Source organism: Astatotilapia calliptera, chromosome 10 (assembly GCF_964374335.1).
Source record: "Astatotilapia calliptera chromosome 10, fAstCal68.1, whole genome shotgun sequence".
Taxonomy (NCBI): Eukaryota; Metazoa; Chordata; class Actinopteri; order Cichliformes; family Cichlidae; genus Astatotilapia; species Astatotilapia calliptera.
Window position 1 is genome coordinate 18,341,288 of NC_137431.1, and position 15,099 is coordinate 18,356,386.

A 15,099-nucleotide genomic window follows, 5' to 3' on the forward strand; every position below is an offset into this window, starting at 1 on the left:
GGATGGATTTATGGACTGATAACTGATATTGAAGTCTCATCTGGAGTAATTAAAACCTGCTTTCAATTTACAACCTGTGATTAATGTATTTTGATGCAATGCTTTCACACTACACAGAAGGGTGTGTGAACACGTGTGCTACCACAAAAGTGCGCGAGCCAAATGAATTAGCATAGTAATGCAGCAGTATTGTGAATCATTGTGTTTTGAGAGTCGCTGTTGTGATTTGTCATTCTCTTTCACCTGTCAGGAGAAGACATTTGGGTAGTTCCTCTGTGGCTGTGTGATTCATCGGCAAGACGCATTGAGTTGTAATAAATAAAAAAAGCTTATACGTGAAATTGAGATGGCAGAAGACTAGAGACTAGTTAGAAGGAGAGAGTGGTACACTGCAAATGTGCTCAGTGTTTCATGAGGCGATGTGAACTGGCTATGTCTAAATGAAGTCATGAATCTAAGATAAACAAGCTGTTGTGGATCACACTTAGAAGCGTACACCAAGTCAGCCATATCAAAAAGTAAATACCAGCTCAATAAACAAATTCCTCCCGTGGAAATTGAAGCATTAGGACTCGAGCTGATCAGGCGATACTTTTCAGAGGATTTACAGGGACAGGACAAAAAAATTAAATTATACAATTTATGCCTATGGCACCATGTTGTCCGCTTTGTGATTTTGTTTTAATTCAGTGTAATTCAGCAAGGCTGAGAAGAACTGAAACCATCCTACACGTTTCACAAATACAACTGAAGCAGTACTCCTGGTGTTTGTTTTTTTTTGTTGTTTTTTTCCTATTCACTACTTCATCTCATATCGATAGAGTTTTCTGACACCCACATTTGAAAAGGTGGTCAGTAGGTGGGACATGGGTGACTGTTTGCTCTGTGGAGAAACTACAAACAGCGAGAGCGGTGATGTGGTGCTGCATACGTAATGTGAATCGTAGGAGGTGTTAAAAAAAACTGCAGTGACACAAGAAATGTTCAACTTGGCAGGCTTGTAGCACACTAGACTCAAAGCCTTCAGCTTGTTTCCTGTCCTGAAATAAAGGCCTTAGCCACAAAAGTTTAAAAACCCATATTTGAAACATTTCTCTTTTTAAATAATTCATCTCCTTGTTCAAAGAAACACGTAAGAAAACACTAAGCCCACACTTTGTTGTGAATGTAGCCTTTTATAGCTTGACATCAGGTTAATACTGTGGTTACCTTATCAAATGAAAAAAAATACAAAAATAAAAACACAATACCAACTGCAGCAAATGGACAGAAAAAACGAAATACATTCACATTCATGTTATTAAGTATGCCAGCTGAACTGCTTGTTAACACAAATATTTAATCAGCCAATCACACGACAGCAATTCAAAGCATTTAGGCATATGGACATGATCAAATTGATCTGCCAAAGTTCAAATTGAGCATCAGAATGGGGAATAAAGGTGGTTTCAGTGACTTTGAATGTGGCCTGGTTGTTTGTGCCAGAGAGTATTTCAGAAACTGCCGATCTACTGGGATCTTCCCACACAACCATCTTGAGAGTTTACAGAGAATGGTCAGAAAAAGAGAAAATATCCAATGAGTAGCAGTTCTCAGGTTGAAAATGTCTTGTTGATGTCAAAGGTCCGAGGAGAATGGACTTCTTCAAATTGAAGGCAACAGTAACTCAAATAACCAGAAGAGCATCTCTGAACACGCAACACGTTGAACCTTGAAGCAAACGAGCTACTGAAGTAGAATACCGCACCTCAGTATGGTATTACTTGCTATTTTTGGCCAGGATGTGTCCTTCAATACGCATATTAAACAAATATGTAGGACTGCTTCCTTGCATTTGCACAACATCTCTAAAATTAGAAACATCCTGTGTCAGAGTAATGCTGGAAAAACAAATTCTAGGCTGGACTACTGTAATTCATTATTATCAGGATGTCCTAAAAACTCCCTAAAAAGCCTTTGGCTGATCTAAAATGCTGCATCAAGAGTCCTGACAAGAGAAAGACAGTATTTCTCCCATTTTAGGTCCTCTTAATTGGCTCCATGTTAAATCCCGAATCAAATCTAAAGGTCCATCTCATATCAAAGACCTCATAGTACCACATAGAGCACTCAGACTGCTATCTTACTTGCGGTTCTGATTTTGTTTTGGTGACAGACACCCTCTCTGATTTTAGGATCAGGCCTGGTGACCCTGAATCCTCCCACTGCAGCACTGCAATAGGCTTAGGTTGCTGAGGGATTCCCATGATTCACTGAGCAATTCTCATTCATTCACCTGTTCTTGCTCATTATGTGTTTATCCACCACTTTACTTTTAATCATTAGTCATTATTAATCTCTGGCTCTTCTCCACACCGTGTCTTTTGTCCTGTCTCCCTCCCCTCACCCCCAACCAGCTGCTGCAGGTGGTTGCCCCTCCCTCAAAATTGGTTCTGATGGGGGTTCCTTCTGATTGTTTGGGTTTTCTCTGTATTACTGTGGGCTCTCAACCTTACAATATAAAGTGCCTTGTGATGACTGAGAACTATATAAATCAAATTTAACTGAATCGAAAAAGGGCTCACAAAAATTGGACGACAGAAGATAGGAAAAATGTCGTCTGGCAAGATGAGTCTTGCCACTGAAACATTTAGCTGGCAGCATCAGAATTTGGTATAAACAATTTGAAAGCATGGATCCATCATACCTTTTGTCAGCAGTTCAGGCTGCTGGAGGTGGTGTAATGGTGTGAGAGATATTTTCTTGGCACACGTTGGGTCAATTAGTATCAGCGCTGTATTGTTTAAACACCACAGCCTGCCTGAGTGTTGTTGCTAATAATCTGTTTATGACCACTGTGTACCTATCTTCTGATGGCTGCTTGCAGCAGGACACTGCATCATGTCACAAAGCTCAAATCACCTCAAATTTTACTCAAATGTCTTCAACAATCACCAGATCTCAATCCAGTACAGCAACTTTGAGTTGTGGTGAAATGGGATATTTAGATCATGGATGTGCAGCCAACAAATGTACAGCCACTGCATGATGCAAAAAGGACCAAAATCTGTGAGGAATTATTCTAGCAGGTTGTTGAATCAATACCATAAAGAATTGTGGCAGCTCTTAAAGAAAAAGGAGGTCCAGCTGAGTACTGGACAGTACAAAGTGTACCTAATTAAGTGGCTGGTTAGTGTAGAAACTGCAGTATTTCAACATAATCAGTCGCAATGTGAACTAAAGCATAACCAAAAGCAACATGACTAAGTTTGGGTTACGGATCGTGCTTCGGGTTGTGCTTAAGCGTGGGTAACCTGCTTTTCCTTTGTAATTTCTTCTCTCCTTTTCTCTCTGCTATTCTTCCACCATCACCTCCTCCTCTTTCTTTCACAAAGGCCTCGCCACCATCTTCTTCTCCTCCCTCTTTTCCTTTCTTAGAATCAGCCTCTGCCTTCCTGCCAATCTGCTTCCCTCTAAGCAACAGGAGATGAAAGGGAGAAAAGTACAATTTATATCTACCAAAATTGCTTTGATTAAAACAACAATGTCAGTGGCTTTATCTAACAGTCATTATGTCAATAATAGCCTTAGAAAATGTCAGAATCTATTTATTTATTTACAGCATGAATTGTTTGTCAAGCATGAATACACAGTTAAGGAGTTGAGGGAAAACTGATTTCAGTGACACATGTATTGCTTCCTCCCAAATTAATAAGTGAAATCAGAATTAAGCCAAACACCATAAAAATAAAAACCTTTGAGTGAAGCTCATTCTGCATTCATTCTATAAAGCATGTTATTGCGCTGCAGTTTATGTTATTTTGTCCATAATCTGTGGGCCTTGTGCTTCACAGACCTCATTTGTTTGCTCTCTGGTGCCCTCTGTGGCTGTGCAAAGTACTGTCTTCTTTGAGCTTCATGGGTAGATGACAGCTGTAGGAGAAGAGAACTGATTAGTAATTCAAGTCCACTCTAGACCAGGAGTGTCAAACAAAAGGTCCGTGGGCAGGAATTGGCCCAGTAAAGACTCAAATCTGGCTCACTGGAAGGCTTTGAAAAATGTGAAGAAGTGCATAGATTTTGAACTTTTAACTTTATTTTCATCAGTTTTACAGCTGGGCAAGCAATGAGCTACCAGAACCTTTTTCTGTAATTTTACACATTATTATGAAGAAAAACGTAAATGCACCATTAAACTGACATTTTTGTACATTAAAGACATCTCAGTGATTAAATCTTCAGTTAAATGTACTTTTCTGGTCTGGCCCACTTAAGATCAGAGTGTGCTATATGTGGCCCATGATGTAAAATGAGTTTGACATCCCTGCTGTAGACACATGATGTAAAGCTGCAGTAACTGTGACCTATGGTCTCTAAAACACAGTGAACTCAGTTTCACTTCAGCTTGCGCTCTGCAGAAACCTGTTTTGTTGCAACATACAGAGGAAAGTCCTTGACTTCCTTTTTTGCCTGAACAGACTGACCTGTTATATAACAGGAGAATAAATGAGAGCTGCATGAAAAAAGCAGAAACACAGTATGCAGAGTATGTCATTAGAAGTATAACACTTACTGTAACACTTACCAGAGCAAGTGTTTAGCAGTCAAGGATTAGTCGTTAACGGGTATTTGCTTAAGATTGTGACTGCTTACCTTAGCAATTTCTGACAGGTATGCCCGCCTCTCATCATTGGTTTTATGAAAAGCCTGAAATTTGGAAAAAACAGCAAGCTATACCGTCACAAATTTGTATTCATGAGCCACGCTTGTTCTATCAGGCAATAATCTATCTGCTCGTGGGTACAATGTGTGTATGTTTGTGTGTGCACTTCTCAAGTCTTCAATGTTAATTAGCAACAGGGATTACTGACTGCACGTGTCGTTTGCTAAACCAGCATTCAGCGAATATCTCTCTCTTTGTTGAGCAGAACAATAAACAAAACTAAATCTTTCTCAATCCACTGCTAATGGTGGCTACTCACAAGTAAACTATTTATTACCTGGAAAAAACTAAAGCTGCTTGTCTAAGAAATTAAAAAAAACAAAACATAAGTAGAACAGCAGACGTTGTGACCTCAAACAATCCCTCTCACTGTTCTATGTCAAAAGGGACAGCTAGGAGTCACACCTTTCCTTCTTGTTCAATTTGAAGATGACAATCCATTAGCTGACTCTGGAGGTCAGATTTCTCCCCGGTCAGGAGCTTCAGACGTTGTCTCAGTGTTTCCTGTGCCAAAGCGTTCCCGTTAATTAGAAACAAATCACGACAAAGAGGCCACAGAGTACGAGGGTGTCACGCTGCTGAATTACCAATCAATTTGTTCTTGAATTGCACTGTGCTGCCTGACGGGATCAAACAATAGCAGCATCGTTAATGCAGAAAACACGAGTACAAAAATGGACTGAGCTCATACGTATTTTAATAACCATATAAACACATTAGCCCTGTGAAATGGTAAGATTTATAGCCCAGAAAAGACCAGTAAGACCTTTGCAATTTTCTAGGTTTGGAACAGTCTGCTTCTTTTCATTGTGCACCTGAGAGGAGAGTGTTTTAAGGTTGCAATACTTGAAATCTATGAGTACCACTCTCTGAATATCAGTCTGATGTCTTCGGATCAGCCAAGTGTTCTTTTCTGCTTGGTTAGATCACATTTTTTTTCTTCCTAATCATTAATTGTGTTAGAGTTGTATGCCACTAAGAGGATGCATTTGAGGCACTGAGATCACTAATCAGAAATATTCTTAGCCTCATTCTTTAGAGCTTTAGACATAGTAGCATGCTCTTGTATTGCTTACTTTACCAGAACACTTTCATTTACCTCCATATTAACAGTATCGTGATAACATTCCTCTCACATGCTCACTCTCTCATACTGTCATGCTCAGTTTGTCTAAAGACTTCCAGTATGCAATATTGTTTCCTTGGTTACACTAATAAGCATCTGTTAGCACTGCTCTAAGAAATACACACATATTTAGACTGTATTGTGCAACCTTTGGTGTGCCTTAAAGTATTGTAATTAGTGTGTATTACTCTCCCATGGTTTGTAATCCTGTGATTACAGCGCTGTGATTAAACTCTGGCTTATTCATCCTGCATCAGCAGGAGAATAGAGAGCAGCTGGCCAAACAGTTCTGCCTGTGCTGTCCACTCTCTTTAACCGATTCTGCATCTCTGGCTCTATCTTGTGGCGCGTGCTTCTGTCTTACACTTGCAGCTCCCTCTCGCTTTGTCAAACTGTCCTTGGAAAAAAAATTATCAAATTTAACAAAACTGATAAAGACAAACCCTCAGTGGAAAATGAACATTTGCGCTCACCACTGGCATGTCCTCATACGACCGAATAGAAGCCAGTCGGTCTGCAAAAAAAAGCAAGAGCATTTGAGTATTATGTGTGTATGCATAATACTGAAAAAAAAAACTTCTCGAGATGGGTGGAAGTATTCCATCTTGTCTTATTTATTGCACTAAATGGAAAAAGAGAGTTTATTTGAAAAATAAATATTTTCCTCCCAAGTTGCCTATTTTACACGAGCAACATCATCATCACAAATGCTTCATGTATTGGAAATGTTGAGCTCATATATTTAAAAGAGTTTTTGCAGATGACACTACTCTTGATCTGGAGAAAGATAACCACACTATACACAGAGGTATAGTGTTGTTACTTACAAACACTTGTGAAAAAACTGCAACATAATGAATGTGCTTTCACAGTAAAGTTTTTTGAAAGCCTGAGAACTTACCCACAGGGTTTCCTCTTATGTCTTCCAGTCTCTCACGGATGAGTGAGATCTGCCGTTCCAGCTGCCCATTTAGCTCTACCTGTGTCTCATACCTTGTCCTCCACTCATTTCCTGATACATCAGCAGAAACATAGAAAACCATCATAATATAGTCCTTTTGAGGACTGAAGACATTACCGACAACAAAAAGAGAACCATGTCTGACCTTTATTTTTTTTTTTCTGGAGGTCCTAATGTAATATCATGTGGTAAACAGTACTCAAGCTAACATACATTTAAACACATACACTCACTAGACAGTTTATTACACCTGTTCAAGCGCTCTTTAGCACGGATATTTAGTCAACCAATTGACCAACCAATTCTACCAGTCACTTTAATTTTGCTTACCTTCCCCATCAACACTGTGCAGTCTTTCTTGGAGTTCACTCGTGGTACTCCGCAGATCAGACACTGACTCTTCAAGCATTTCTCTACGACCAAGAACTAAATTATACTATTCTTGCAGTGTGTAAGTTAACATTTATTTAAACAAACAAAAAAGGTCTTTCTGTTGTTATTTCAGACTTACTTCATCCCCCTCTCCTTTTCCAGTTCTACCTGCAGCCGTGCCAACGCGTATTTACAGTCCTCGCTAGCTTTAGCCATGTTTCTGAAAAAAATCCAAGCTTTGTTTGGGTTTCTACGGAAACCGCCGTTTCCGGTGTTGTGCCAAAAAGTGATCGCGTGCCAAAAAATGATATCCAGTGTTTTTTGTGTTTTTTATGTGGAATATCTTTACGTATCTTGGTAGAGAGACCTCCGTGAACAGGGTTTACAAAGGGGTTATATATCAAATCATAAAATTAGATGTTTTTTTAAGTATCTTTATAACTCCCTCTGTTTACATTATAACCAACCCGGTCCATTTTGTCCACTTAAAGTATGTTTACAGAACTATTGTTATATTTGTTGCAATATCTGCTATCCTCTTGGCCAGATTACTCTTAAAAACACGTTTTTAATATCAACCAGATTTTTATAACTGGAAAAATTAAGGATATATAGAAGTCACTGCCAAAAACAGACGCTTCTACCTTGTTACACGAATGTTGTTTGTGGCTCAAGATGACTTGATATCCTCCACGAGGGATACATGTGACATATGTTTCACATATTATAGACCAACAAGTTATTCATAGTTTAAATACGTGCAGTTTTTGGCAGACGACCTTTTTTTTTTTTTGGCACAGCTTATCAGGAAACGTCGACAAGGGCGCAGGAGTTTTTGGTTTGTTGCTTTTCTGTTTTCCTGACAGACATTTTATAAATTCATCTCTTGCTTAAATGCGCCTAAAAACGTTTAATCACATTAGTAAAAGAATACATACATTCAAGGCTGAAGACTATCTGTACATATAACATGAATATCTTAATATCTGTATATAAATGAAACACAGACTTAAATAACTTAAAATTAGAAGCAAAACTCCATTCAGTGTTAAATTAATTCTAGTATGTTCACATGGACATGACAAAATATAGCAAAGAACTGAAAGGTCTATTTTTCATAAGATCCCTATCAAAGATAAAACATGCAGGAAGGCATTAAGATGCACTGGAAATCTATTTTTTCTTCTCTTCTTCCTTGTTCTTCTGTACATCTTTTGCCTCAGCCTCATCCTCTTGTACTTCCTTCTGCAACTTTTTCTCTTCATTTGATTTTGCGGCCAATTCCTTGGCCGTGCATTTGCCGGCCTTCTTGAAAAAGGCTTTGATGCCTACATTATCGATGTTGTTTGCAGTCACGCCAATGTTGATCACCGACTGGAGACCAGTGTCTGTGGCTTCGCCTGCATTGTTGCCGTACCTTCACCACAATTAATGTGGTGAGGTTACAGAAATGGTGGTAGAGTTGTGTGATGGAAGAAAATTTAATGAGCATGTGAATTGAAATCTGGGGCAAGTTTGTTTACTACAGTCATTCACATAAAAAAGACAAAAGAATTAGGAAAACACAGTCATATCATTATTTATAGCTGTTTATTAACAACAAACTATGGAAAATATCTACAGATAAATAGTATGAAGAGCATAAGCATCACCACCCAGCACAAGCTGACATGTAACAGTAACATGGACAGACCCAGAAAGACACCTGATATTTATATTGTGTCTACACAGAAGCCACAGCTCAAACAGAACATTAGCCCAGTAGCACCAACTCCAGGGATGTATTTGTCTACACAGAAGGTGTTCAGACATATCACTGAGTGTAGGTCACCTATGTTTTCAAAGCCATTACTGTTCTTTGAATAACACACAGAGGGAATTAGACACGAAGCATAAAAGCAGTGTTGCATTTATGGGGCTAGAGCAAAGGAAACACCCAATCTGTTACGTATCCTGTTTAGGCAAGGTTTTAAATTACAAAGAGTCAAAACAGAAACCAAAACACATACTTTCTGTGTCTGACATGTATGACTAAGAAATGCCATTTTGATTAAGTTAGTTCCGCGTTATGTTGTTGTATTTATCTTGTTGACAGTTTACTGCTGTGTGCATGAAAGGGTTGAGCAGGTACACGTGTTAGTTTACAAGCCTTTTCCTTTAGTCCGCTGTGCAGTCATATGTTTCTGGACAAGTTTAAAAGATTCTCTAAGCCCCTAAATCTGAAAAGAAATAGGTGTGAAAAGCAGGTCAGAGCACCACCATCCCAAGAAGAAAGAGGCAAAGTAGGTAAGAATCAGACTGGTTTCTGATCCAGCTTGGTACTGATGTTTAAAATGACCAAACAGGTTCAGAAACAAGATGGAAACAAAAGATAACATTAATCCACTATGATACTAAAGCATGAATTAATTAAAATATATGAACTTACTTGTACGTGACAGTTGAGACCGTCTCTGCTGCCACACTTTTCCCAACAAGTTTTGCTCCAGTCTCCAGACTGGACCAAATGGTAGCCAAACCTAGTTCAAAATATCACCGATTTTAGAAACCTTATACTTTAGAACTTTAATGTGATAGTTAGTGCTAGTGATGATATGAGAATTGTATCAGTCTATGCACAATTTTTTAACTGATTAACATTTAGTGTCTTGAAAAAACATCTGCCCTCTCCTTGAGTTTTTGCATATTTGTCACGCAGGTGTTGTTTCAGATCACCAATCAAATTTTAATATTGGACAAAGATAAGTAAATGCCCTCTAAACCTAATAACTGGTTCTGTTAGCTTTAAGTTCAGACTTTCACTATGGCACTTCAAGACATTTATTTGGGGGGTTTTAATCATTCAGACGTGGACTTGCTGGTGAGTTTCAGGTCACTGTCCTGCTGCATAACTCAAACACAGTTCTGCTTCAGGATGTGAACTGATGGCCTGATATTCTCCTTCAAGATTTTCTAATACAGAGCATAATTGATTTCCATCAAGTTCTCCAGGTCCTGAAGCATCAAACCAGTCTCCAGACCATCACACTACCACCACCATGTTTGACTAATAGTATGATCTTCTTTTTACTAATGCTATGTTAGCTTTATGGCAGACAAGAGGATTCAAACCCTCCAAAAAATTGTCTCATCAATTCACAGAATATTTTTCCAAAAGTCTTGAGAATCATCAGGATGGTTTTTTTTTGGTAAATGTGAAACAAGTCCACTCATTTCAGTACTTTTTTTTTTACTGCACTGTAACCTTGTTGTGAACATCCTGAAGTCTTGTACATACCATGCACAGTGCTGACCGCTACAAACTTGGCTCCATCCATTTTGGAAGCTTGGCCGTCTTCTTTCTTCTTCAAAGCTTCTGGAACCAGTTTTGCACCATGTTTCTTCACATGAGGTGCCATCTTTTCTGCCAGTTTTTCTGCCACTGTGCCTACACCATTCACTAAAGATACAGAAAGGTAATCATTATTATTTTGGAAGTAGAGTTCAGAGATTCCATGACTTAAAAACATGATGTCTTGGATTATTTCAAAGTAGTGCTCACCCAAGAACTGGCTGACTCGAACAGCACCCCCAGTGGCCTTTCTGGCCATCTCCAGACGTTTGGTGGTACTGGGGCTGACCTCTGAAGGAGTCTCTTCAGGTGTGAGTTGGTCTCGAATCTTGGCTGCTCCTTTGTGAATGGCCCTACCAGTAGCTTCTGCTCCTTTTATCAGTGAATCACTCAACCGAAGCGCTCCTATGGAGATATATTTGAGATAGTGAATGTACAACAGCAAAGAAACTGTCATTTAAAAAATTTCTAATAAAACTATATGAAAGCTATTTCAACAACATTTTCTTTGAAGCACTGAAGGGCATTACAAAGATAAACAACACCCACTAGTGGGCATTTTTTTATACAGAGGGATGTCTAATGTATAAGAATTCAATACAACACTTTGAAGGGATATATACAAGTTATTTTTTTCCCCTTCATTAGGACTCTTGCTTATAAACTCACCTGTCAAGATTCCTTGACCCATCTTCTCACTCCATCCAGGAAGTGGTAGTTTTTCCTGCTCTCCTGCTGATGTAGTCGGTTCTACTTGCTCTTTTGTGGGATTAAGGGGGACTTTCGTACTCAAGTTGACTACCTCTGACTCTGTGCCCTCTGGACCCTGTTAAGTCAAGGGACAAAAACAGTGGGTGGGTTGCTTTAAAAAAAAAAAAAAAAAAAAGTACGCCCAAACAGAGTTGGCATATTTTTTTACCTACAACATGACATAACCACTTCATTCCTCCTGTGTCAAAGAAGTGTCAAAGAAAAATGTGTTTCTAGTATATCTAGTGTAACAACTTAAACCAGCCACAACATGAGTTTTCAGTTTCCACAAAAAGGTTCAATTAATGCTTTTACTAAGACAACTCACTAAGACACTGAGTTTGTTTTGCATCGTTTCCAGTTATTAAATCAGGGCTTGTTTAAATGCATGGACACAATATAACAAACTGCTTTGAATGTAGAGTTTCACAAGGCTTTTAATTCAGTTTGACAGTTTTGGGTAGTTTTACAGCTAACCTTTGTGATAGAGACAATAAGACAGGTAAAAATGGAGAGATAAAATCATTACACCCTCACATACCCAATGATCATTTTTGGGCACAAATAAATAGCAGACCTCAAAAAGCTTCATCTTCCCTGTACTAGTTAGCAAATTGACAGTATATGTATGTATAAAATTTCCAAGGCGCCATCAGGAGCTACTACCTACAAGGTCTTTCTGTTTCCAAACCAGGAGAAACATCCTATAAAAATTGCACCAAAGCTCCGCTCCAACACATACACACCCTTGCATTTGTTTCCTAAAGGAAGTAAAAGCTGACCTGGATCCTGAATTCAGCAAGCTGTGACAGGAGGTCCTGAAAAGTCTGCAGGTCTGCAGGAGGCAGTTCAGAAGACAACACTATACCCGCATAGCACCCTGGCATTTCTGCCAAGGAGTCAGGGAACATAAAGATCCCGGAGTTAGCCAGCAGCACTGGGGTGTCTTTTGTCAGTGGGTACATCCAATCGCATACCTGGAAAACACAATGACATTAAAATATGTAGGTGATGAATGTTAAGAGTCCTTGAAATTAGATCCACATCTGCTGTTTATAACAGAAACCTGAAATCTTTAATATGACACAGAGAGTGAGAAATGACAACATCTGCTGAGTGTTTGTTTCCATGAGGGGGAATATGTCCCATATGCAATTTATTTCATCAAATAACTTCACTGGAAGATATTATAAGATTTGGTTTGAAGGGTTTCCCAAGGATTTGTGCTTTCTTTTTCTCTTTTGAGCATAAAACTGTACTCTCATTTCCAAGTATTTACAATTTCCTCTAGTCTGTTTATAGACACGTTGTAGGATTTAAGGATTCAGGATTAATGTCACTTCTCAACTGAGGCAAAATACAGACACTTGCTGCATCGTACCACTGGTATGCCGGCTGATAACATGACCCCTGTGAGGGCACAGGACACTGAACAGCAATACAACAGAAGCGCAGAGTCATCTGTTAATGGGACCATTGTCTTGGCCCAAAACAAAGCAAGGACAGAATACAGGAGCAGCCTACCAGCCTGGTCGGGTGGGAAACAAGAGTCATGGGTTGCAGTGCAGTTTACAGCACAGCATAATACAGGCTTTGTAAAGGTGCCAGAATAGATTGGTATTTTATATAAACTCAATACAAAAGCCATCACACAGAAGGTTGCCAGAAAGCACAAAGTAAAAAGGATATGAATGGATATAAAGTAGATAAAATCACACTGTTGCACAGGAAAGATTAAGCAACGAATATCTGCTCTATAGATGAACAAGCTATAATAAGTCTCAAATGAAACAGTCTAGTTTTCTGTTAAATGAAAACTAGACTGTTATTCATTTAAGAGTCTAATAAATAATAAGCATTTGTACTTCAGCAACCAATTTCATCTGCAACATTGCTGTTTCAGTGTAACAACAATGATGGGATTGCAAGCTGAGGGTGAAGCATTTGGGCAATCTATCAATTGGTGGCATGATTAAAACTTAATATGTAACTATTTTAATATATTTTTTTAAAAATGTTAAAGGCCTTTTTTCAGAAAAGAAATACATCTAATCCACCATTTGTTGCTAAAAAAAAAAAGGTGTAAGAAATCAGTTAACAACACTGCCTTTTTAGCATTCAGTTCCAACATTTTGTAGACACACATACTTATTGTTGAACTAAACATATCCATAAATTGCAGTCTACAAAAAAACTTAAGACTTTATAATACCATAATTTACTAATAAAAGTGGCACCTTTTAATTTTCTCACACTACATTACTATAAAAAGTAAGTATAAATTACGTAAACCTTGCATATAGCATAAATTATAATATGAAACATGAGTCCCACACTGTCTTGTTCGACTTGTACATAAAAAAATACATTTAAAAGGTGTATTTATTATTGTAGGGAACTTCTCTTGTGTTTTAAGTGGTTAAGGAATGCGTCAAAAACACGTCATCATTTGTAAGAGGAACATTTCTTTGACTCAGAGTTATGAAAGGCTTCTCAAACAGAAGAAACAATTCCCCTGGGGTCACACCTGCTTGCTCTTCAGGACACACGCCCAAAATAAAAATGCTTTTCTAAAATACACACTCTCACAGGTTAACATACACTTAACAATAAATATACTTACATGTAAAAACACTGCAGGTTTTTCAGCAGGGGAATCCTGCTGACTGTTCACCACAATGATGCGAAGGTAGCCTGGAGAGGAGAGTGAGCTGACTTGCCCGTTTGGTGCCACAAAAAACAGCTGCACCCCGGAAGGGATGCACAGCAGTTCAGTTCCATTTTCTCCTGCTACTGCTGCAGTCTGTCTTCCTGGACAAAAGCCACCTTCAACAGGAGCATAAGCCAGGATACGGTGCCCATCTGTGGGCTGTGGTGTGTATGCTGGAGGCTGCTCTGCTGGACTGGCCATGGCTATAGTTTTTGAAACCACTGCAGGGAGTGTGTCTGGAGCAGGAGGGGTCGCAGGACTGACAGGGACTGTGTTGGGGGTTGGGACAATGTTGTGGGTGGTAGCAGGTATGGTGGGGTAGAGATGGTGGACAGAGTTTTGGGGAGGCTGGCCGTTAGGTGCCAGGTCTGGATAAAGTTGGGGAACAGAAAGATCCTTCAACAGCTGGTCTCTCTGGTTTGCTGTTATAGTAAGCTGAGATGTTTCCAGGTCAGAAAGGTGGTTCTCAATTGTCTTTAAAGTATCCCTCATCTTCTGTTGAAGCCGCCGGGCTGTGTCCCAGTTCGCTCCCTGCTGCCGCTGCCCTCCAGTGGGAACCTCCAGTCCCTGAGTGAGGTGCAGCCGACCCTTCCTGTAATACTCGAGGGCCTCGGCTCTTTTCTCTGCCTCTTCAGCAGCCAGTCCACGACTCAAAGAATGAAACGCCAGCTCATACTGGTCCCTGATGAGCAGTAATTCAGCAGGTTCACCCATTGCCTACCACTGAGGAAAGGGCGCAAGAAAACTAGAGAGGAGATAATGAAAGCTTGTTAGCTCTCTTCTGTGTGTGTATAGTGTATAGTACCTGTTCTAGAAAGAAAATGTAGTGAGTGGCACTAATTCAGATCTTACGTACTCTGTGACAGCAGCGTTTATGAGTTACGTGAGAAAAATCTCAGCAATGTAACTGTTATTGGCAGCTGTTGCCAGCAGAGAGGTTAAACGGCAGGTTTTACCTGAACAACAAGACCTGCGTGCGAGCTTTCTAAAGCTTTCCCACACATCACTGGGAGACTACTAGGAAACTGAACTTCAATTACTGCCAAAAAAAAAGAAAATGCTTCAAAGAGTCGTTATTTGAATCTTCAAGTGTTCTACTGACATTTAGGTTTGAAAATCCCCTCCTCATCAGTTTTCTCTTAACTCT

General features: G+C 39.3%; 2 protein-coding genes across 5 annotated transcripts; both read right to left on the bottom strand.

The window, feature by feature from the left end:
- Nucleotides 1-767: 767 nt before the first annotated feature.
- LOC145431570 (coiled-coil domain-containing protein 169-like) lies at nt 768-7,899 on the bottom strand. 2 transcript variants are annotated; one of them, XM_080307568.1, is made up of 8 exons: nt 7,301-7,899; nt 7,120-7,202; nt 6,730-6,840; nt 6,302-6,342; nt 5,108-5,206; nt 4,633-4,686; nt 3,836-3,912; nt 768-3,452 (listed from the first exon to the last, which is right to left on the bottom strand). In XM_080307568.1, the coding sequence occupies exons 1-8, from the start codon at nt 7,375-7,377 to the stop codon at nt 3,254-3,256; spliced, it is 741 nt and encodes a 246-aa protein (XP_080163694.1). In that variant the 5' UTR covers nt 7,378-7,899; the 3' UTR covers nt 768-3,253. The 2 variants fall into 2 exon arrangements, with proteins under 2 accessions (XP_080163694.1, XP_080163695.1); XM_080307569.1 differs by lacking the exon at nt 5,108-5,206.
- Nucleotides 7,900-8,051: 152 nt separating this feature from the next.
- On the bottom strand, nt 8,052-15,061 carry sparta (spartin a). Of its 3 annotated transcripts, none has more exons than XM_026183259.2 (8): nt 14,909-15,061; nt 13,866-14,697; nt 12,025-12,219; nt 11,162-11,318; nt 10,703-10,897; nt 10,439-10,600; nt 9,590-9,680; nt 8,052-8,578 (listed from the first exon to the last, which is right to left on the bottom strand). In XM_026183259.2, exons 2-8 carry the CDS (start codon nt 14,664-14,666, stop codon nt 8,335-8,337), a joined length of 1,845 nt encoding a protein of 614 aa, XP_026039044.1. In that variant the 5' UTR covers nt 14,667-14,697; nt 14,909-15,061; the 3' UTR covers nt 8,052-8,334. The 3 variants fall into 3 exon arrangements, with proteins under 3 accessions (XP_026039044.1, XP_026039045.1, XP_026039047.1); XM_026183260.2 differs by lacking the exon at nt 14,909-15,061 and adding an exon at nt 14,809-14,829; XM_026183262.2 differs by lacking the exons at nt 8,052-8,578; nt 14,909-15,061 and adding an exon at nt 8,735-9,380 and having other exon boundaries at nt 13,866-14,770.
- Nucleotides 15,062-15,099: the final 38 nt, after the last annotated feature.

What these genes read in the sequence shown, in the direction of transcription:
- sparta (XM_026183259.2), bottom strand. Translation starts at nt 14,666, where the DNA reads ATGGGTGAACCTGCTGAATTACTGCTCATCAGGGACCAGTATGAGCTG. An exon ending in AGCGGTCAGCACTGTGCATG is followed by an intron (nt 9,681 to 10,438) that starts GTATGTACAAGA and finishes ATTTTGAACTAG; the next exon opens with GTTTGGCTACCATTTGGTCC. An exon ending in GTCTCAACTGTCACGTACAA is followed by an intron (nt 8,579 to 9,589) that starts GTAAGTTCATAT and finishes ATTGTGGTGAAG; the next exon opens with GTACGGCAACAATGCAGGCG.
- LOC145431570 (XM_080307568.1), bottom strand. Translation starts at nt 7,377, where the DNA reads ATGGCTAAAGCTAGCGAGGACTGTAAATACGCGTTGGCACGGCTGCAG. An exon ending in AAATTGAACAAGAAGGAAAG is followed by an intron (nt 4,687 to 5,107) that starts GTGTGACTCCTA and finishes TCCAAATTTCAG; the next exon opens with GCTTTTCATAAAACCAATGA. An exon ending in ACCTGTCAGAAATTGCTAAG is followed by an intron (nt 3,913 to 4,632) that starts GTAAGCAGTCAC and finishes CTTCTCCTACAG; the next exon opens with CTGTCATCTACCCATGAAGC.